This window comes from Gopherus flavomarginatus, chromosome 6 (assembly GCF_025201925.1).
Source record: "Gopherus flavomarginatus isolate rGopFla2 chromosome 6, rGopFla2.mat.asm, whole genome shotgun sequence".
In the NCBI taxonomy this organism is placed as follows: Eukaryota; Metazoa; Chordata; order Testudines; family Testudinidae; genus Gopherus; species Gopherus flavomarginatus.
Genome location: NC_066622.1, coordinates 114,403,910 through 114,425,466, shown reverse-complemented (window position 1 = coordinate 114,425,466; position 21,557 = coordinate 114,403,910). Strand labels below are relative to the sequence as shown.

The window sequence follows — 21,557 nt, the reverse complement described above, 5'->3', positions numbered from 1 at the left end:
TTTGCCTTTAAACAAAATACGCTGTATCCAAAAAGCATTTGCTTTCTCACATTGGGATGTTTTGTGCATGTCTGAGGAACTGAAGGATTTACAACAGTTTTGGAGTTAAAGAAATGGCCTGATGAATTTGTCACATGACATATGTTTTAATGTAAGTTTAACCTCTATCTTCATTAAGCACTACTCTGTCTCTGATCTTTATATCACCATGTTCCCTATTTCTGGCAACCCACATCATTTTCTTCATCATTGCACACTTGTTTCCTAGTCCACATCTCTCCACCTAACCTTTCCATGGCCTCCAATCCATCAATGTTGATGACTTCTCTGCCTCCTCTTCCTAAAACTATTCTCCCTCTCCTTCATTGTTTCAGTCATTGAATTCCTGTTCTTTAATCTCTCCACTACCCTTAACTCCTTCCACCACAAAATCTGTTGCAATAACCTACAACATCTGCTTCCTCTACTGCATTGCTGAATGCTTATGGAGAAACTCCCATGATCATATGGACTTCCTTGATTTTCAAATTTGTTCTCTCTTCATTTAGAGCCTGATACTAAGCCCATTGACAAGAGTGGGCTTTGGATCAGGACCTTAGTTCTGCCATTTTCTTGGTCAAGCAGCACTACTTTTGAAAACCTCATAAATCCTATACCCACAATCTCAGGACCTGTTTTCCACCTTCGACTTCCTCCTATAACTCTTCCCTCCTGTGTTTCACAGAGCCATAAAGGTCTGGAATGGATTTTGAGAGGTCATCTAGTCCATCCCACTGTGCTGAGACAGGATCCAATACACCTAGACCATCCCTGACAGGTGTTTGTCTAACCTGTTTTTAAAAACCTCCAGACATGGGGATTCCACAGCCTGCTTTGGAAGACTATTCCAGTGCTTAACTATCCTTATAGTTAGAAAGTATATTTTCCACTGCATGGAAATGTGGATGGAAGCACAGGGATTCCTGGGATGCAAATCGATGCATCACGGGCGTTGGGACAGGACCCAGAATGCCCCGCCCTCCTCACTCCCTTCCCACAAGCCACAGCACCACAATGGGAAGAGGTGCTCTGTGGGATAGCTGCCTATAATGCACTGCTCCCAATGCCGCTGGAAGTGCCGCACAATGTGACCACAGCAGTGCGCTTGCACCTGTCTGTGGGGACATATTGCAGCGCTTTCCCTACTGCACTCTACGAAGGCTGGTTTAACTCAAAGTGCTCTACATTTGCAAGTGTAGCCATGCCCTTACAAAACTATTTCTCTGCTTCTGGTTTTTCTCCTTCCACCCAGCCCTGCCTCTTCACTTGTCTCTCTGACATCTCATCCTGTAGGTTTTGTCAGGAACTTCAACTTAATGGGTGAAATCCTTACCTCCGTGAAGTCAGTGGGAATTGACTCCCCATTCCCATTGACATTAATGGGGTCAGGATTTCATCTGGTATGTGTAAAGCTGAAATCCTGCTTTCCCTTCCAGAATCTTCCCACTCTTCTCTTTTTCAGTCAATGTGCACTGCAAGACCATTTCCGCAGTCACTGAAGCTGATGCTTCTACCCACACTCAAATATTCTCTTTGATACTTCCCTTTCTCTCACCTTGAACTTCCAGGCTGTGTCAAAATATGGCCTTCTTCCTCCATAGCCTCTGTCAACAAAGATTTCTTCACTCTGCTGTCATCTCCATTTTGACCGTTGCCACTGTCTTCTCCCTGGCCCCTCTGACATCCACATGGACCCCGTTCCCAGTCCATTTATAGTGTGCCTTCTATGATTACCCTCTTTGCCCATCATCCCCATCATGTCACTAACCTCTCCCATCAGCACCATTTCTCCTTTTCCTCCTCCTCAAGTTCATCCCCCAGCACTCTGGGGGAGTGCCCCCTGCTACCAACCTCTGTGTACCATTCTGTATACTGTTCCTGATCATGGAGTTGCTGTGGAGATAGGGCAGGATCATGGTCTCACCCCCTTTCCTACCCATCTCTGCCTCTTTTGGGGTATCAAGTTTCCTTTGGGAAGTAATGAGGGAACAGGCTGTAGTACCCGATTACCAACTCCTGCTCTAACCACTGCTCTAACCAAGTACATAACTTGTACTGCCACAGCCTGTTCTGTTAATACACTGAGGACTTCTGTTTCCAGGATCTGCCAATCATGTGTCTTTCACCACAACTGAATTTTTTAAATGGACTCCCCTGACTGCAATTCTGCCTGTAGGATCTTGCAAGAGGGGAAGGCTCCTTATATGATACACAATGAGGGGGTGATGAGCATGTAAGGTCAAGACCCTAAGTCAAGGAACTAAAGTTGCCAATAAAAGTCAGCTTTTTTTATAAGGAAGTCTCGTTTGTCTTGGAATATGTGTACTCTTTTCGTCCTGTGGTAGGTGATTATTACTTTGTAATGAGCGTGATCCAGGCTTGTACAATTAGGTAGTCTCACTAGTTCAGAAAATCAAGATGTCTTTTGTGTGTGTGTGAAAACGTTAACAAAAATAGTGTTTTTAATAGGTTTGTATAAATGAGTTCCCAGATTAGTCCTTAATAAACGGTGTTTTGGAGTAAGACCGTGAATATGTTTTTATTAGTGCTGCATATAATTTACCAGAATTGGAACAGGAAGTAACATGATAGCGTTAAAAAAAGTGGAGTTACATAGGAGCCCTTCTTACATCTATATAGTTTTATTTTACATATTTTATCATACAAGTACTGAGAAATAATATTTCTGTGTACAATATAACATTGTATCTGCCTTGAGTTATTGTTAACCATAACATTATGAATTTTTCCCAGGATTTTTATTTCTTCTCCTCTGTGAACTGGAATTACATGTACCTCTGTCCATTGTGATGTCTTTGTCTGGGGTTGTGTTAGGGAAGTGGTTTCAAGACCTAATAGCCAAAGAAATACATTGTATTTACCTGCTCCACATAAAAATGATGATTCCTTGCTGTGTAGAAAACTAGGATTCTGTCTAATTGTGTTCATTTTTAATGGGAATTCCTAGCTTGAATATAATAAAATAAAACCTGTGTCTGTCAGGAATATGTTTCAGTGGTTCAAAGGGCACTATAATATCATTATTAGTAAATGTTTGCAATATATAATTCTTTGTAGGTTGAGTTATTCATGCTCAGAGAAAAATTAGTAACACAGTCCAGAGTAACTGCCCATTTTAAGAGATTTTGCATCTTTAATTTTTTTATCTCTGAGTTTGATACTGACTCTGTAATTGGGTTCTGTGTGACTTGAGGGGAGTAGTAGATCAGCTGGGAATTATGGGAGGTTTGCCAGATTAATTTGGCCTGCTGCCTGTTGTTCAATCTGGAGCCATTGAAGTCCTGGGTTTCCCTGGGATCATGCTGCCAAACACTCCATATGGGATGCCCAGAAATATAGCCTAAGTTAGGAAGATTTAGTTCTCCCATGTCTCAATGGGCCTATACATTTTTAACAGCAATTCTTGTTTTTTGCCTACCAAATGAACCTTGAAAAGGTCTTGTGAAGCTTATTAAAGAATGAGGTTTTAAATTCTCTGAAACAGTTGTGGTTGACATAGGAGATTAGGGAGGATATTTATTTTGAGAAGCAACAGCCTTCCTATAACTGTTATGAGGAGATTCATTCCTAAAATTTAACAGCATGGGATTAATTTTCAGTTTTTGAATTAGGTTTAAGATCACTTTAGCCCTCAAATATTTATTCCATTTTGGAGGGATTTAAATTGGGCCACTATTTCAGGTTGAAATCTTCCCCAGATTTGTTTAAATTCAGTATGTAAACTGAACACTAGCCAAATGATAGTTCTACTGGGGAATGAGGGACTTGATTGTATAGTAAACACCAAGAGTTCATTGGACTACAATGCCATTTTGTAATCTCACTGCTAACTCATATTCATTTCTAGTAATTTGAAACATGTCATAGTTTCCACAAATGGCCCAATTACTAGATAAAATAGACAGAGAGTCTCTTTGTCAGGTTCCATTTGATTAAAAGGGAAAGACATATTTTACCATTAATAAACAGATTTGTTTGTTGGATGGTGTATTTTGGTCTTATAAAGGACATAATTGTGTCCCAGGCCACTCTACACAATCAAATGACTTTTTTTCCCTTTAAAAAAATCCATAGAAGAGCTCAAATCCTGACAGGTGAGTGCTGATGAGCCCACTGATATAGGGGAAAGGCGCTTGAGTAAGAGTGTAGATGCAATATTCCTTATGTTTTTTTTTTCATTTTCATGAAACCCCATATCCCTCCCTCCCACCATCTTTCCTCCTCATTTAAAAACAGCACACACCCCACCTGTAATTTTAGAAAACAAACATATTGAGTTTTCATTGCTTTACAAATCCAATGCTACAAAATAAAATATTAGGGAATAAATTAAAAAAGAGTGGTATGGTGGTCCGATTACACAATCCACATTAGACTAGTGTCCTGTGCTTAGGCAGAGGTAGAACAAACAGCAGTAGAGTCAGCATCTGTTAGTCACTTACTCAGCTTGTTGGGCTCGGCAAGGGCATGTGGAGTACTTTTTGTTTATCTAAATAGAGATGTCCATTTTATCCTCTTGAGAGATCTCAATGAAACTTTCATAGAGATACACTGCAATCCTCTCCTGAAGATTTCTAGGGATGGCAGCCTTGTTTCTTTCATGTCAATTGGAGATTGTCCATACCACTGTACGATGACTTTGCCTGGCACCATGTCAGTAAACAAGTTAGCAGTATATGGCCACAGGTGACTTTGGGACACCAGTAGCAGCTGGGTCCTCTGTGACTTTGTCACCCTCAGGAGTGAGATATTATCCAAAATCACCATTACCTGTGAAAACAATGCCAGTATTCTTTATACTTTCTTTATACCCATACCCAGGGAGGGCACCCAATGTTTATAGCTTTCATGGAACAGAACATCCCCATTCCTCCCTGCTAGGCCATACTCACCATGGTTTGAGCTGCAGAGTGGTGCTGTAGTGAGGTGCTCCAAAGCTAAAGTGTCAATAAGCATTTCCTATTTATGGGAATAATGTACAGGAGTTTTGAGACTTATCTTTCCTTGATTGTTGTGATTGTAAATCTAATGGTGCATTTGTATATTTTAATCAACAGCTTCTGGCATGATGGTCTTGTTGGGTGCTCTCTCCGTGCCTGCTCAACATCTGACCCTGATCAGGAGGAGAAATAAGAGGTTTAGGGAGGATATGTTCTGCAAGTTCCTCCTATTCTTTATAGCTTCGGACTATAAGTGCGGGGTTGGAAAGCCCATCTGAACATGACCATGGAGAAGGACCAAGAATGGAGAGAATGGTTGCTGCAGGAGAGGCAAAAGGACTGAGACGCATCAGGAAATACACCAGGACATAATGACTTTGCTCAGGGAATAAACTCAAATGTTGCAGAAGTATTACTGACATACATGCCCAAACTCAGCAAACTTTCCCATGCTTGGAGAACTCCATGGTTGCAGTCCCTATATCCCCCAACATTCCACATGGTACCATGCTGTACCTTCTTATCCCTACCTCTCCATGCTGGACAACAAAAAGAAAAATACCTACACTTGTACTGATCTGAAAAAAACCCACAGGTTGGTGTATATGTAATCTACTATACTGTTGTAGCTTTTATATACATGGTTGTAAATGTTCACTATTTACTTCCATTTTCAGTTAGGATTTTATAATTTACTCTGTATAGTGGTGGTAAAAGTTTTTTAACCTTGTACATGTTTGTTTGCACTTTCATTTTATTTCCTGTGACTTGGCACACAATAAAGTTCTGTTTTTTTGATACTCTCAGCATCTTCATTAGTTTGCAGCAAGCATTACAGAATTCATAGGTGGAAGGCCTACCTCAGCAGCAAAGCTCCACAGCCCTTGTGTATGGCTGTTCAATAGCCCTTGCGTGTGGCTGTTCAATTTCATCAGACAGCTGGTTCACCTTGCTCCTCTGTCCTGGCAAGAACTTTTCCCCTTCCTTTCATGTATATGATTCAGTACACAACAAGCAGCTATAACCTTGGGGATATTTTTCTCACTGAGAGCCAATCTAGTGAGTAACACTGCCAGCATCCCTTCAGTCTACCAAAAGCACACTGAGTAGTCATTCTGCACCTGCGGATCCAGTAGTTGAATCTTTCCTTGGCACCATCAAGGTGACCAGCGTACAGCTGCATGAGCCAAGGGAGCAAGGAGTAGGCTGCAGCCCCCAGAATGACTATTGGCATTTCAACATCACCAATGGTAATCTGCTGGTTGTGGAAGAATATTCCTGCTTGCAGCTTTTTGAAAAGACCTGTTTTTCTTAAAGATGCAAGCATCACTCACCTTCTGAGTGGCCCACCTCCATATGAGTGAAGTGTCCCCAGTGAACAATTGCACTTGCATAACCTTGGAAAGTATCCCTTTCTGCTGATGTACTCAGTGGCAAGGTGGGCTGGTGCCAGAATAGGGGTATGTGTGCTATCTATCACTGCACTGCAGTTAAGGAGCCCCTTGTTACAAATTTATCCACTGTTTCTTGCACATTGCCAAGACTTTCAGTCCTGCATAGCAGGATACGTGTCATGGTCTTATGCACTTGGATGACAATCTATGGATCTTCCAACTCCAAACTGATAGTCTAGTGACCAATAACAATCTGCCACTGCAAACTTCCAGAGTGATTGCCATTTGCTTCTCCACGGTCCATACAGTTCTCATTTTGGTGCCTCTGTGCTGCAGGTTTGCACACGTATCCAGAAATGTAACTGTGAAAACTGAGGCATTAAAATGTCATTAGTGGAAATACTCTACACAACTTCATGTAGACCAGTGGATCAATTCATTCTTAACATATATTTGAGAGATCTTCTGACCTCAAGCAGGACAAGTGGGAATCATTCCCCAACATCTGGAATCTTGAGAGGTGAATATTTCACTGTATATAAGGATCCGGTATGTACGGTAAATGACAGCATCTTACTTCTTCGGAGGGGCATTGAAACGCATGTTTTGGAGAGAGCGGGACAGATGATGATGAGGGGAGGGGTATAGTGCTGGATTGCAGAAGTGCAGGACTGGAAGGGATCTCAATAGGTAATTTACTCCAGGCCCCTGCCCTCAAGGCAGGACTACATAATAACTACACCATTCCTGACTGGTGTTTATCTAACCTGTTCTTAAAGAAAACCTCCAATGATGGAGATTCCACAACTTTCCTCAGCAATTTGTTCCAGTGTTTAACCACCCTGACAGTTAAGAAGTTTTTTCTACTGTCTAACCCAAACCCTCCTTGAAATTTAAGTCCATTGCTTCTTGTTCTATCCTCAAATGTTAAGAATAATTTTTCACTCTCCTCTTTATAAGAACCTTTTACCTATCTGAAAACTGTTATCCTATCCCCTCTCAATCTTCTCTTCTCCAAAGTAAAGAAACTCTATTTTTAATTTTCCCTCAGAGGTCATGTTTTCTAGCCCTTCAATCATTTTGATTGCTCTCCTCGGGACCAGGGGCGGCTCCAGGACCCAGCACGCCAAGCGCAGTTCTCCAAAACCGCGGGACCAGCGCGGTCCCTCCGCAGGCAAACCACCAAGGCAGCCTGCCTGCCGTGCTTGGGGCGGCAAAAACCCTCCGCACTTTCCCCCGTTTGTTCACATCCTGCCTGACACGCGGCACCCAGACTGGACACAATATTCCAGCTCTGACCCAGCCTGGGTGATGGCGCGTTTCGTGCTGGGCAAACCCTGTGCGCGCTCCGCCCTCCTGTTGTAAAATTCAACAGCTTCCCCTTTCCAGGCAGAAAACTGCTGACCTGCCCCTCCCACCACCCGCCTCGCCTTTCCTCGCCCGGCCCGGCCCGACTCGGCTCAGCCCCGCGTCGTGGCCGATCGCCCCGCCCCCTCCCGGGACAGCCGCGCTCCGGGCCTTCCTCCCCTACGGGAACGGGCGGACGTTCCGCGCATGCGCAGAGGAAGTGGGGTCGCCGGGTCGCGCACGCGCGGAGGCAGCGAGGGTGCGCTCGGAGGGAGGGCAGATCGCTCTGCTGACCGGTTGCACGTGCCCCTCTCGGCCGCTGCGCCGGCGACAGGCTCGTTCTAGCCATGGCTGCGCTGGCCGAGGTGGGCTCCGCCGGGCACTTCCGGGAGCTGCTGCAGCAGAAGGGCAAGTACGTGCGGCTGGCGCCGGCTGCGCGCGGTAGCGTCAGGCCCCAGCGGCCGGCCCGTCTTGGGGAGGCAGCGGCTTTGTCATCGGGGGAGTCCGAGCCAGGCTGTGGGGAAGGAGGGGGCGGGTGTTGTTCCCTGGGGGAGGCGCGTTCTTTGTGCAGGTTAGGCCTGCCCGGTCCCACGGGGTCACTAACTCTCCCAGGGCGGGCGGGGGGAGCGCTATCTGCCCCCGGGGTGGGAGGGCGTCCACTAAGCGCCCGCTGTTGCCGCCTTCTCCTCTGGGGGCGTCATTAATCTCTCCCTCCCCCGTCGCCCTGCCGCCTGTGGTTACTAACCACCCCCACCCCCATTTCCTTGCCCTGCTCCTGTGGGAGATCCACCCCAGCCTAATGCATTCGCCTGGGCATTGGGATACTTGGTTTGCCCTTCCTGGCTCTGAATTTGGGCAAAACACTTAATTCCACTTTGCTTTTTAGGCCTGGTTTACACTAGTAGTTTACATTGGTATAGCTACATCTCTTCTGGGGTTTGAAAAAAATCAACACTGTCCTAATCTCTGGTGTAGACAGCACTAGATCGACAGAAAAATTCTTCTGTTGACCTGGGCCATGTCTACATTAGACCTTAGAGGAGATCTCCTGTATAGCAGCTCTGTGCTGACAGGAAAGCATCTCTCGCTGACATAGTGCTGTGCAAACTGGTGTGTCTGCTGGTGTAACTTACGTTGCTCAGAGGGATGGCTTTTTCACACTTCTGAGCGACAAATTATACTGACAAAAGTGCTAGTGTAGACGTAGCCTTAGCTACTGCCTCTCAGAGAGGTGGATTATCTATGCTGATGTGAGAACCTCTCCAGTTGGTGTAGGTAGTATCTACACTGAAGTGCTACAGTGAGGCAGAGGCACTGCTTTAAAAGTGTAGACATATCCTAAGGCTTGACCTACTCTAGAAAATTAGGTTGGTATAAATGTGTCGCTCAGGGATGTGAAAAATCCACACCCCTGAGCAACACAGTAAAATTTACCTAGCCCTCTGTGAAGACCGCTTTCAAAGAGCTGGATTATCTATGCAGCTAGGAGAATCCCTCCCATCAGTGTAGGTAGCATCTTCACTAAAGTACTGCAGTGGTGTAGTTGTGCTGCTTCAGCATTTTAAGTGTAGACAAGCCCTTAGTTTGCACATCTGTAAAAGGGTCATAATGCTTGCATTCTATTTAAAGGACAGTGTCAACTCCAGTCATATTTCAACCTTATTTCCTTACATTAATAATACTTTTTTGATTACTACACTAAAATAATTTAGAAATCCAGTTTACACTTTTATTTTTGAAGGGTTTTTTGATAACTTTCTTAGATTGGACAAGGAAAATCAGTGAAGTCAGTTTCACTTTTATGTTCCCAGTGCTGCAATGTTTGTAGAGCCCTGCAGATCGGTGGATATCTGCTTTATAGCCGTAGGCATCCACATCTACAGATCATTTTTGTGGATCAGATTCGGGTACAGATTTTGTATCCGCACAGGGCTCTAAATGTTTGGGCTGCTGACATTGCAAGGGAATGATCTTGTGTTTAGAAACAACTGATTTCAAGTTTGCTTTTTTTTTTTTAAATAAAATAAAAGGATTTCTATCTTTTTTGTTTCTGTTAAATTTTTTTTTTTAAAGAATCTAAACTTTGGGGCAAATTTGATTTTTGTACAGTTGTATGAGATTTTTAGATTGAAGACACAAGAAATGTGAAAGTGCTGCTGTTCTATGTTATGTTAATAGGTCTTTAAAATTAATCTTAAAATAGAGATGTATACAGGCACACAGTGAACAGGAATCGTACAACTGTGTTGGTGTTTCACAGCCCCAAATAGGTTTTTTCTATGTCTCCGTGGTATGTGAAAACTGTAAAACTTGAGTTTTCAATGAACACTTTCAACTTCAATTCTGGCAGCATATTTACATGTATATTAACAGATTTTTTTCAAGAGCACAAACCTAGAAGATGACTTTTATGAGCAGGTGTGTGTGTGTGTGTGTGTGTGTGTGTGTGTGTGTAAAAAGTCAGCCTGTGTGAATAAGTTTGCAGGATTGATGCCTAGCAGTGTGTCTGGAATTGTACAAAATAGAAGAAACATGGGACTGGATCCATAAAAGGACTTATGTGCCTAGCTGCCACATTAGGTGCCAGAGTCTATAATTTAGATCCTTAGGCCCCTGCTCTGCTGTTGCCTAGCCCTGTAAGTGCTTAAATTCCTTAAGCATCTAAATTTTCTTTAGTGCAAATGTGCAAAGCTGTCTAAATCTTGATGCCATCTAGCTTTTGCCAAAGCCTGGGTATGATTCAAAATTAGGTGTCGTCGTGTCCGTCGTCGTCGTCGCCGCCCCCCCCCCCCCCCGTGGAGCCCAATCTGGGACAAGTGCTCAGAGTATGCTTGACTTTCATACAAGGCAGCCAAGGATGAAGCAGTGTCCACCTTCGATCCAATAGCTCAGTAGTTAGTGCACTCACATGGGAGATCCATGTTCAAATCCTTGCTCCAAATAAGGCGGTGTGGGAAATTAAACTTGTTTCCTACATTTTGGTTTGTGCTTTAGGTACTGGGGTACTCGATGTAATGGGGGTATCATCCCTCCCTTTCTCCCCCTTAGGCATTAGGCATAGCAGGACTGAGCATACTTCTCCTTTGTGTTTATCCAGTGATCCCCTCTCTGTGCAGCTGGTAGCCTGAACAAACAGAAAATTTGCTAGAGAATTTTACAGCAGAATTTTGACAAAATTTAAGGATTAATAGAAACATTTCCCTAGCCTAAAAAAATATATTTTTTTATAAAACAAATACCTGTCAGTTCTTACAGAGCAGGGATTCTCAAACTGGGTGTCATGACCCCTCAGTGGGTTACGAGGTAATTACATGGGGGGTCGCGAGCTGTCAATCTCCACCCCAAATCACACTTCACCTCCAGCATTTATAATAGTGTTAAATGTAAAAGAAGTGCTTTTAATTTATAAGGGGGGATCTCACTCAAAGGCTTGCTGTATGATAGGGGTCACCAGTTCAAAAGTTTGAGAACTACTGTTATTGAGTAACTACCGGAGATCTGACAGTGGTGCAGCTGTATCGGTACACCTGGGCCACTGTAAGGTCTCTAGTGTAGACATAGCCTTGTACTGCTAATTCAGTTACTTTTTGAACAGTTACTGATTGAACAAAACAACACATTTTGGGAAATGTTGATTTCACAAAAGGTTGAAAAGATAAATATTCCAATGAAACTGATTAAATGGTTATTTGATTATACATATTTATATTTACTGGCAAGTTATATTATGGAATAACTGCAAACTTCATAGTATGTTTATGGAAAAGTTTTAATTAAATCTTTGTTTTCAGAGTGGCAAAAATGGTGGTGAATTAGTATGATGATATAACAAGAATTAAGCAGTCATAAATCTCGATGTTAATTCTAGTTTTGACTAAATGATATGTTAAAATGGTGACACTGTATTGAAAAAAAATGTGCTATGTTAGAAAGTGACTGAATATTTGTAATTTAAAGATTGTTTACATTGTAGCACAGTACAATGATAAACCCAAATGTTAAAATGGTGACACTGTATTGAAAAAAAATGTGCTATGTTAGAAAGTGACTGAATATTTGTAATTTAAAGATTGTTTACGTTGTAGCACAGTACAATGATAAACCCAAATGTAAATAGCATCATAATGGAAGATGGAACCATCACCTTTAGAACTGCCTATTGAGCGAACATTGTGTCATCACTTTCTGTACTGGTTCTGGAATATATGGAACAAAATCCAAATATTTTATGTTGTGCAGTGCTTTCTCAAGCATAACTCCCTCCAGTCCCCTCCTTTACTTAAGAGGGAACTGTAACTGAAGTATTTGGCCTTAATTTAATACCCGAAAAGTTTTGTAGACAGTACATGGTGTATATAGCTATATTTTTCTCTGGACTCAATTAAAGTAACAGGTGTGATATATAATAGACTAAATAACAAAAACAAGACTAATATTAAAACAATATTGGAGGTCATCCCCATAAAGCATCCCTCATTGCAGGCTTTTTTTTCCATAGCAAGGGAAAGGAAGTTATGAAGGACACACATAACACAACCCCCCCACAAAAAAAAAAAATTCCTGGTTATCGCTGATGACACCAGAGTCAAATATGTACTGCCTTGAGTTCAGTGTGCACTTTGCCTGAAAGTGCACCAATAACTCCAGATACAGTGACCCTCTTGATTTCCCCAATGTTTTGAGTTACTCTGTCTTGCCATTCTCTCATGCTTGTCTAAAAAGTTTAGTACTGAAAGGCAGATTAATTGCAACTCCGTTTAAAACAAAAATAAAATATGAGGGGTAAGCATTCTGTTTTCACAATATTTTCATTAAGTGCACATTAAATTAAAACAAATTGCAATATTAATAACATGATCAAGGATAATCTTGTCAAATAATTACTGTTCCATTCAAAAGGGCTAGAATTACTCAGCCATGTGGTTCTTACTCCTGTACTGCTCACAAGGTGACACTCATCTGATAAGATGTACCCCTACCATACTGATTAATTTAAATTGGACATGTGGGAAATTCTGCTTGGCAGCTCAGGAAAGAATGAATTCTCTGCTGTGCTTCAGTAGTGGAAAAGAAAGTGTATCAAATTATTAAATAGCATTTTGGGCTTAATACATTGTTTAGTATCTAGCTATATTGCTATATACGTCTTTTTTCCCCTTTGATTTTTATTTATTTTTTTCACACTGAATTGAAGGACTTCATTTTCCCCTTACAATTTAGCAGATCAAGATCCACCGCATGTGTTTCAGGGATTTCTTATGGTGTCCAAACAAGCATAGAATTGTTGTTGCAAATACAGACTGGAACAACTGCATTGTAAATTGAATTTCTGGAAAAACAAATTTTTATAATTTAATTGATCAGAACATTTTATGCTGTATGTTGCTCCATAACTAATAGAGTGGTAGGACAGAAACTTGAAGTTAAGTTACTCCTATATTTAATTTTTTTTGGTAATGCTTCTGCTTTTGGTGTAAAGTCTTGGAAGTAGTGATTATGGCTTTCTCATCTTCTTAGTGTTTGTATACACCTGAAAGTAGCAGGTGTTGGAAAGTAAACCTACATTTCCTTGGCTTTAAACATTAGTACTTATACTCATTATTTGGGCCCTGATCCTGTGCTGAAACTGCATGAGCTGCATTGTCTCCAGTAGAGTCCTATGTGGGCTCGGGGTCATTCCACATCATTGTGTCTTTTTTTTTTCTAGCTCATAGAGGTCCTGGTCTATGATTAGAGCTCATAGGTGCTATGGCAATATAAATAATAATTGTCAATATAGGGTTGGGGTATTGAACAGCTTTGAGTATAATGTATGGGTTTGCAATGTGATGTTTGATATTAAATTCCTTAATGAGTTAGTATTTTGCCTATTACAAAACAAAATTATAAATTATTATACAGCTTTCAATGGCATAATGTTTGGTATGTCTTGTGTTTTTTATACATTCAGAGTATTATTAAGAACTTATTGTAATTTCAGATATATCAGACATCTTAATGTTTTTCAGCTTTGATGTCAGTAGTATTTCTCAGAAATCCATATTATGGGAGAAGTCCTTTATCTTGGGTAGTATTACACAGCCTTCACTAAAGAAGTTGGAATTTATATTCCTGATTAGTTGTCCTGTCCAGCTATATTAATCCTCCTTAACTATTCACTTATTCTGCTGAAAATGGTTTAAGAAAGCTAACAGTAAAGCATAGGAATAACCATATTGGAGCAGGTCTCTGACTGTGATCTGCACTGGAAGTTTTTGGGGAAGGTGTAAGAAACCTTGTTGTGGACAACTATTGAATAACTGGCCCACAGACAAAGTTTCTCCCTAGTTCTCATTAGTTAGAAGTTAGTTTATGCCCTGAAACATGAGGGTTTATATCACATTTTTTTAAAACTTCCTGGCTGACATAACTCTGAATGTTCTCATTATCCGTGTAAATACCCATTTTTTTTAAACCTACAAGTTCTTGGGCCCAGTGTCTGGTGGCTTTGAGTCCAAAGGGTAGCTTTGTGTTGTGTGTGTCGGAGGGGGTTCTGTTTTGCATCTTTCTTTATCTTGTATACTCCTCATCTCCCTTCTTATTTGTTGTCCCCTCTAAACTTAATTCTTTTACCTTGGGTTATTTCACCCCAGGGAGAACTGAAGTGGGGCAGGAATAATCTATGCTAGGAAAAGCACAGTTTAGCCAATAAAAGGTGCTTTTGCGCTAGGAATTCTTTGCTGATGTGATATACCTATACTGATAAAGGGCTCCTAGATTAGACCTGATCTCCCAGACAGAAAGAAGAGAAATATTAATGAGGGAAGTAGATCCCGTAGAGTCCTTGACATATGTGGGTGGAGAACTGGGGACCCTGGCATGGGGAAGGGAGTACCTAGAGCCTCTTGTATGAGGGCATTCAGAATCCCTATAATAGATGTGACGGAGAATGTGGGATTCTGGTATGGCAGCAAACAGAGCTTCTGGTGAGGAAGGCCAATTGGGGACCCTTGCTGTGAGAAGAATAGGTGTGAGGGAGAATGGAGCCTTGGTATGGGGTTGGGGGAAATGGGAGCCATAGAGATTCCTTGGCAGGATGGAAAGGGTGGAATGGGGGTACATACGGAGCCCCTCGCATATGCAGAAAGAGTGTGAGAGGAGGGAATGGAGAGCACACAGGACCCTTTCCAAGGGGGAAATATAGGGGACTCTGTTATGGCAAAGGAAGGGGGTGCACATAGAGACTCTGGAATGAAGGGATGTGTGGGGGCATTGCAGGGAGTCTCTGCAATTGGGGAGAGTGGGAATGTGGCACACGGAGTTTGTGAAGGAGAATGGAAGGGATGCAATGAACTTGGCTTACAGAAGCAACGAAGTGTGTTGTGTGTTTTCCAGATTATTCGTTAAACCCAAATGTTTTGTCACTGTAATCGTTAGTGCCTTCAGTGCCTATTTGGCTGAGCTTGCAAGGCTTGACAATCCATCCACTTGATGGTATTTTCTCTTTTTTGGATATAACACGATAATTTTTAACTCCATGTATAGACATGCTCATTCTGGAATAAGAACCCTTAGCTCTGCTTATCCTTGTAATACAGTTTTAAATTGTTCACATCCTAAAAGAGAGAGAAGAGGAGAATAAGAGTGGTGAGGAGGAATGCTGAGATATGGGAGACTGCTAGGGCACACAGAGCCTTTGGCATGGGAAGAGCGGTGGGAGGGGGGTTGCAATGAGTCCCTGAAATAGAGGGGGATCAGCAGGTGGCACACAGAGTTTGTAGGGGGTAATGAAGGGATGCAAGGAGCCCCTGGTGTGTGCAATAAGCTCAGCCAACAGAGGCAACAAAGTGTGTGACCCCCTAGTGAGTAATCGAGGTCTTTCTGCCTGCTTCAGTTGTTGCTCATTCTTTGTATGTAATGCTGCATTCTGCTAGAATCAGGTTTGGTAGCAAAATGTCAAGCTCCTTGTAACTCGGTTGCTATTTTATTAATTCTTTTTTATGTTGCATATTTTACCAGTGGTATTTGTTTTTCAGCAAACATCTCTAACCACCATTCTTCTAAAAACATAAAAAATTGGGCAAGGCTTTGTAACTTTTTCCCTTTTAATGCTCCCCCCCATCCCTATGCTTTCTGTGCTCTTAGTGTGGTTTTTTTTTTTTGAGTTGTGATAACCTTAGAGTGGATAAATTAGTTATTTACTATGAGTTCATCTTATGTCAGTTATTTTCCCTCTTTTTGTATCCAAAGAAGTATACCCTTTCTGTCTTCTTTCTATCCTGCAATGTATATTAATTCATGTAATATTCATTGTTCTGTTATAACTAACCATGCTTTTTGTAGTCAGTTATTCTTCATCAAAATAGCATTATTTTAAAAAATCATCTCTGTCTATTAATATCTATCTATCTGTGTTTTGTTTTGTCATAGGTCTCTTGTAGTTGTCCATTTTTGGGCACCATGGGCTCCTCAGTGCATTCAAATGAATGATGTCATGGCTGAGTTAGCTAAGGAACACTCACAAGTTACATTTGTGAAGGTAAGTCTTCATGTCCAGATAGTAAAGGCCATTTTAAAGATAGTAATGCAAACTAAAGTCAAATGCTAGGGTACTATTTCTACATAAAACGAACTTCAGAAATAGATTTTTTTTCTCTGATAACTTCTGTGGGGTGGAAGCTGAAGCTTTTGTGCTGATTTGAATCCTAATGAGTTCAACTTCAGCAAGAATCAGTGTCAGAAATTGCATAAATTAAACTGGGGGTGAAGTTCATGGTGTATTGCTGGCGCTTAAATAACAAGTTAGTTGCATATTCTTGCATTTAAAAATGCAGTATATTGGCACTTTAATAGGATGTTACTTCACCTAGTAAATAGGTTTTTAAGTTTGTCTGTGTACTTGATGTGACTTGCAGTGACGCACCACGCAAGTACTGTAATTAATTGTGTAATAGCCTGATCTCTTTAATCCCAGGGATCTGAGATTAAGCTAGCAATACTGCTCTTTTAAGATTTGCTAGAGCTTTGATTCGTTTCAGTGACACTGCTGGTTAGGCAAGTAGATTTTCCTCTGGATTCATTTAGATACTCTAGTTGCTTTTCCAACCATTACTAAGAGTTTGCAGAAAGATAAATTTAAGTCTGTATGATGTTGTCATTCTAAGCATGGCATGTTGAACAGCAGTAAGTAAATGAGACGCAATATTTTTGTGAGTTCATCTGCATATCCCAGGAATAGAATCACTGTAGAAAAAAAAATTAATGCACTAGATCTGCATGCCATTCATTTTAAAACAACTTTCTCTTGTTAATGAGACATTTTTGTGATTATGAGGGCAGGGAGTAATGGAACAACCAGCTGCGTGTGTGTGTTTTAATTTGATTTCTTACAGCCTTTATGTTTTGTGTGTTTTTAATGACTCATCTCACAGTTTGGCATTTTCTTTTGAAAAGCAGAAAGATAGATCTGTTTTTAATTATGTTAATTTACAAAGCTATTTTAATTAGAATATCCTAAAATGTCAGTTTTCAAAATATTATACATTGTTTTTGTTGCTTTTCTAGTGCTGCTGTAGTTTATGGTAGGCCAAATTTTTTTGAAGTCTCAGCTGTCACTTGTTTGTGCACCTTTAATGAATATTTATTTTAATGGTATGGTTCATTGGACAGTACATTGCAAAATAAAATTACAACACCTGTCTTGTAAACACATCCAGACTACAATACGTAAGATGAGTCTGTTAAAGAAACAAGCTATAAGCTATAAGTCTATTGACTCAGTAGTTTGGACTCTGACTGGTACTAATTTAATATTTTGGCTTCATAATTAAAAGCATAGAACTTTGTCACATGTTCTGGAATAGCCAAGCAATTGAACTTCAGATCATTCAATAACAATTTAGCTAACCTACCAAGTTAATTTTAAGTACCTAATCAGGAATTGTGGACTGCCTTGTAAGTCACATCATCAGTTTTCAAATCCATTGTTTATAACAAGTGTAACTTCTTCAAAACCTTCTTCAAAATCTTGAGCAACCTTTTTAAATGTGATTAAAATTAAGACTGCACTATTTAAACACAAGTTTATATTAATTTTTTTAAAGAGGACCACAGAATAAATTTTAATTTTAACCAAGCCACGAGGTTTAAAATGTGACTTGTGTTCTCTATCTTAAACGGTCTGAAATTTGGTGGATGGACCAATAACAAATTCAGTTTTATAAAATAAGTTGTGTGAATGAACTTCATTAAAGTGCAACAAAAAACATCAAAGTAACTAGGAAATGAGCCACCAAAAGAAAAAAGAATAAAAGTTCAGTACCATATAACAATGATTCAGCCATTTGCAGGAGATCAGAAAATAAAAGTATATTGACAGATTTTGTTTCTCAGTTAATTCTTGTGGAGATTTGACTATGTGGTTGAAGTAGGGATGGAAGACTCAAAATTAAAGGTCATAGTCTGGTGCTGCTTGGCCAAATACGGGATAAACCAGGTGAGGGAGATACTATAAAGATCTGCTGTGCGCATCAGACAATCTTATGATTCAATCAAAAACTACAGGTAGAACCATTCTCAAAAATCTCTGTGTGATAGCTTGGCAGAATTCCAGTCATGGCTTATTCTTTAGGTTATTGTTCATAAAGTTAAGCTGTAGTTCCATTCCCTTTGCATATTTTTCCGAAATCTTTAGAAGTATGTTTGAGAGAAGGAAATTTTGAATGTCTACTTGATGATGATGCTCACATCATTGAGTGCATAAGGACTGCTTGTTTTGGTGAAGGTTCAAACCTGACAAGAATTAACTTGAGAGCAAGAGAAATTTAAGGGGCCTGATCCAAAGTCCACTGAAGACTCCCATTGATTTCAGTGGGCTTTGGATTAGGCCCATGTTGAGAGAGAAAATCTTTGATCCTTCTCTGGAGCCTTCATTTCTTTGATTGCCTACAGCAGGGGTGGGGAACCTTTTTTCTCTTGGGCCATTGACTAACAAAAAAAAATCAGTCATGGGCCACACACAGCCCTGTGATTGGGGAAGGCTCGGGCCTCCCCCATGCAGCAGGGCGAGACAATTCTCGCAGCTCCAGCCCTGTGGAGGGGCGCTAAGGCTCGCGGCTTCCCTTAGGCTCTGGATTGGGGTCAGAAATGAGGGGTTCAAGGTGCGGGAGAGGGCTCTAAGCTGAAGCAGGAGGTTGAGGTGTGGGAGGGGGTGAGGGCTGTGGCTGGGGGTGTGGACTTGGGTGGGGCTGGGGATGAGGGGTTTGGGTTGCAGGCGGGGACTTCTGAATGGGGCCAAGGGGTTTGGAGTGTGGAAGTGGGCTCAGGACTGGGGTAAGGGGTTGGGGGCAGGGTGTGGGAGGGAGTTAGGGTGTGGGAGGGGGTTGGGGTATGGGTGTGGGTGCAGGGCCTGGGAGGGAGTTACGGTGTGGGAGTGGGTTTGGGATGTGGGCTCCGACCAGGCATTGCTTACCTCAGGCGGCTCCCAGTTGGTGATGCACTGAAGCTAAGGCAGTCTCCCTACCTGCCCTGGCTCCACACTGTTCCCAGAAGCGGCCGGTGTGAGTGTCAGATTCTGCCCCTAGGCGGAGGTGCAGCCTGGTGGGTCTGCATGGTTGCATGTTGCCTGCACCTGCAACTCCCGCTAGCTGCAGTTCCCAGCCAATGGGAGCTGCGGAGGCGGTGCACGGAGCTTCCCTGATCACACCTGTGCCTAGGGGCCACAGGGACATGCCGGCTCCTTCTGGATGCTATGCACCACCGACCAGGCTTTTAATGGCCTGGCAATCCTAGCTTGCCCTGTAGTGGGGCAATCCCACGCTTGTGGCTGCAGCCCCATGGAGGGGTGCCAAGGCTCGGGGCTTCCGGCCCACGGCACAGAGACTTGCCACGGGCTGAATGAAATTAGGCAGCGGGCTGGAGGTTCCCCACCCCTGGCCTATGGGATTCATAGATTCTAGGACTGGAAGGGACCTCGAGAGGTCATCGAGTCCAGTCCCCTGCCCTCGTGGCAGGTCCAAATACTGTCTAGACCATCCTTGATAGACATTTCTCTAACCTACTCTTAAATATCTCCAGAGATGGAGATTCCACAACCTCCCTAGGCAATTTATTCCAGTGTTTTACTACCCTGACAGTTAGGAACTTTTTCCTAATGTCCAACCTAAATCTCCCTTGCTGCAGTTTAAGCCCATTGCTTCTTGTTCTTTCATTAGAGGCTAAGGTGAACAAGTTTTCTCCCTCCTCCTGATGACACCCTTTTAGATACCTGAAAACTGCTATCATGTCCCCTCTCAGTCTTCTCTTTTCTAGACTAAACAAACCCAGTTCTTTCAGCCTTCCTTCACTGGTCATGTTCTCAAGACCGTTAATCATTTTTGTTGCTCTTCTCTGGACCCTCTCCAGTTTCTCCACATGTTTCTTGAAATGCGATGCCCAGAACTGGACACAATACTCCAGTTGAGGCCTAACCAGCGCAGAGTAGAGTGGAAGAATGACTTCTCGTGTCTTGTTCACAACACACCTGGTAATGCATCCCAGAATCATGTTTGCTCTTTTAGCAACAGCATCACACTGTTGACTCATATTTAGCTTGTGGTCCACTATAACCCCTAGATCCCTTTCTGCTGTACTATTTCCTAGAGAGTCTCTTCCCATTCTGTATTTGTGAAGCTGATTGTTCCTTCCTAAGTGGAGCACTTTGCATTTGTCTTTGTTAAACTTCATCCTGTTTACTTCAGACCATTTCTCCAATTTGTCCAGATCATTTTGAATTTTGACCCTGTCCTCCAAGATAACTTAATAAGCGTACTTTCTATGCCAATATCTAAGTCGTTGATGAAGATATTGAACAGAGCCGGTCCCAAAACAGACCCCTGCGGAACCCCACTTTTTCTGCCTTTCCAGCAGGATTGGGAACCATTAATAACTACTCTCTGAGGCCTGGTCTACACTGCGCATTTAAACCGAATTTAGCAGCGTTAAACTAAATTAACCCTGCACCCGTCCACACAGTGAAGCCCTTTATATCGATATAAAGGGCTCTTTAAACTGATTTCTGTACTCCTCTCCGACGAGAGGAGTAGCCCTGAAATCGGTATTGCCATGTCGGATTAGGGTTAGTGTGGCCGCAATTCGACGGTATTGGCCTCTGGGCGGTATCCCACAGTGCACCATTGTGACCGCTGTGCAAAGCAATCTGAACTCGGATGCACTGGCCAGGTTGACAGGAAAAGCCGCGCAAACTTTTGAATTTCATTTCCTGTTTGCCCAGCGTGGAGCTCTGATCAGCATGGGTGGTGATGCAGTCCCAAATCCAAAAAGAACTCCAGCATGGGCTGTATGGGAGATACAGGATCTGATCGCTGTATGGGGAGACACATCTGTTCTATCAGAGCTCCGTTACAGAAGACGAAATGACAAAGCATTTGAAAAAATCTCCAGGCTATGATAGACAGAGGCCACAGCAGGGACTCAGCACTGTGCTGCGTGACAAGAGTAATGGAAATCCAAAGAATGAAATGGACGCTCATGGAGGGAGGGAGGGGGGACTGAGGACTCCAGCTATCCCACAGTCCCCGTAGTCTCCGAAAAGCATTTGCATTCTTGGCTGAGCTCCCAATGCCTGAAGGGTCAAAAACATTGTCCGGGGTTGTTCAGGGTATATCTCGTCAATTTACGCCCCTCGCTCCCCGTGAAAGGAAAGGGAAAAAAAAAAATAGTTTCTTGACTTTTTTCAATGTCACCGTATGTCTACTGCATGCTGCTGGTAGATGCGGTGCTGCGACGTTGAACAGCAGCATCCCCTCCCCTTCCTTTCCTGATGACAGATGATGCAAAA

The 21,557-nt window shown here is 42.2% G+C and overlaps 1 protein-coding gene across 2 annotated transcripts in view; it reads left to right on the top strand.

The window, feature by feature from the left end:
* The first annotated feature begins 8,001 nt into the window (after positions 1–8,001).
* Positions 8,002–21,557, top strand: part of GLRX3 (glutaredoxin 3) — a 357,920-nt gene continuing 344,364 nt past the window's right edge. For both annotated transcript variants that reach the window (XM_050959662.1, XM_050959661.1), the window contains exons 1-2: positions 8,002–8,153; positions 16,151–16,259. In XM_050959662.1, the coding sequence (XP_050815619.1) occupies positions 8,089–8,153; positions 16,151–16,259 (174 nt within the window). In that variant the 5' untranslated portion in view covers positions 8,002–8,088. The remainder of the gene's footprint in view (positions 8,154–16,150; positions 16,260–21,557) is intronic.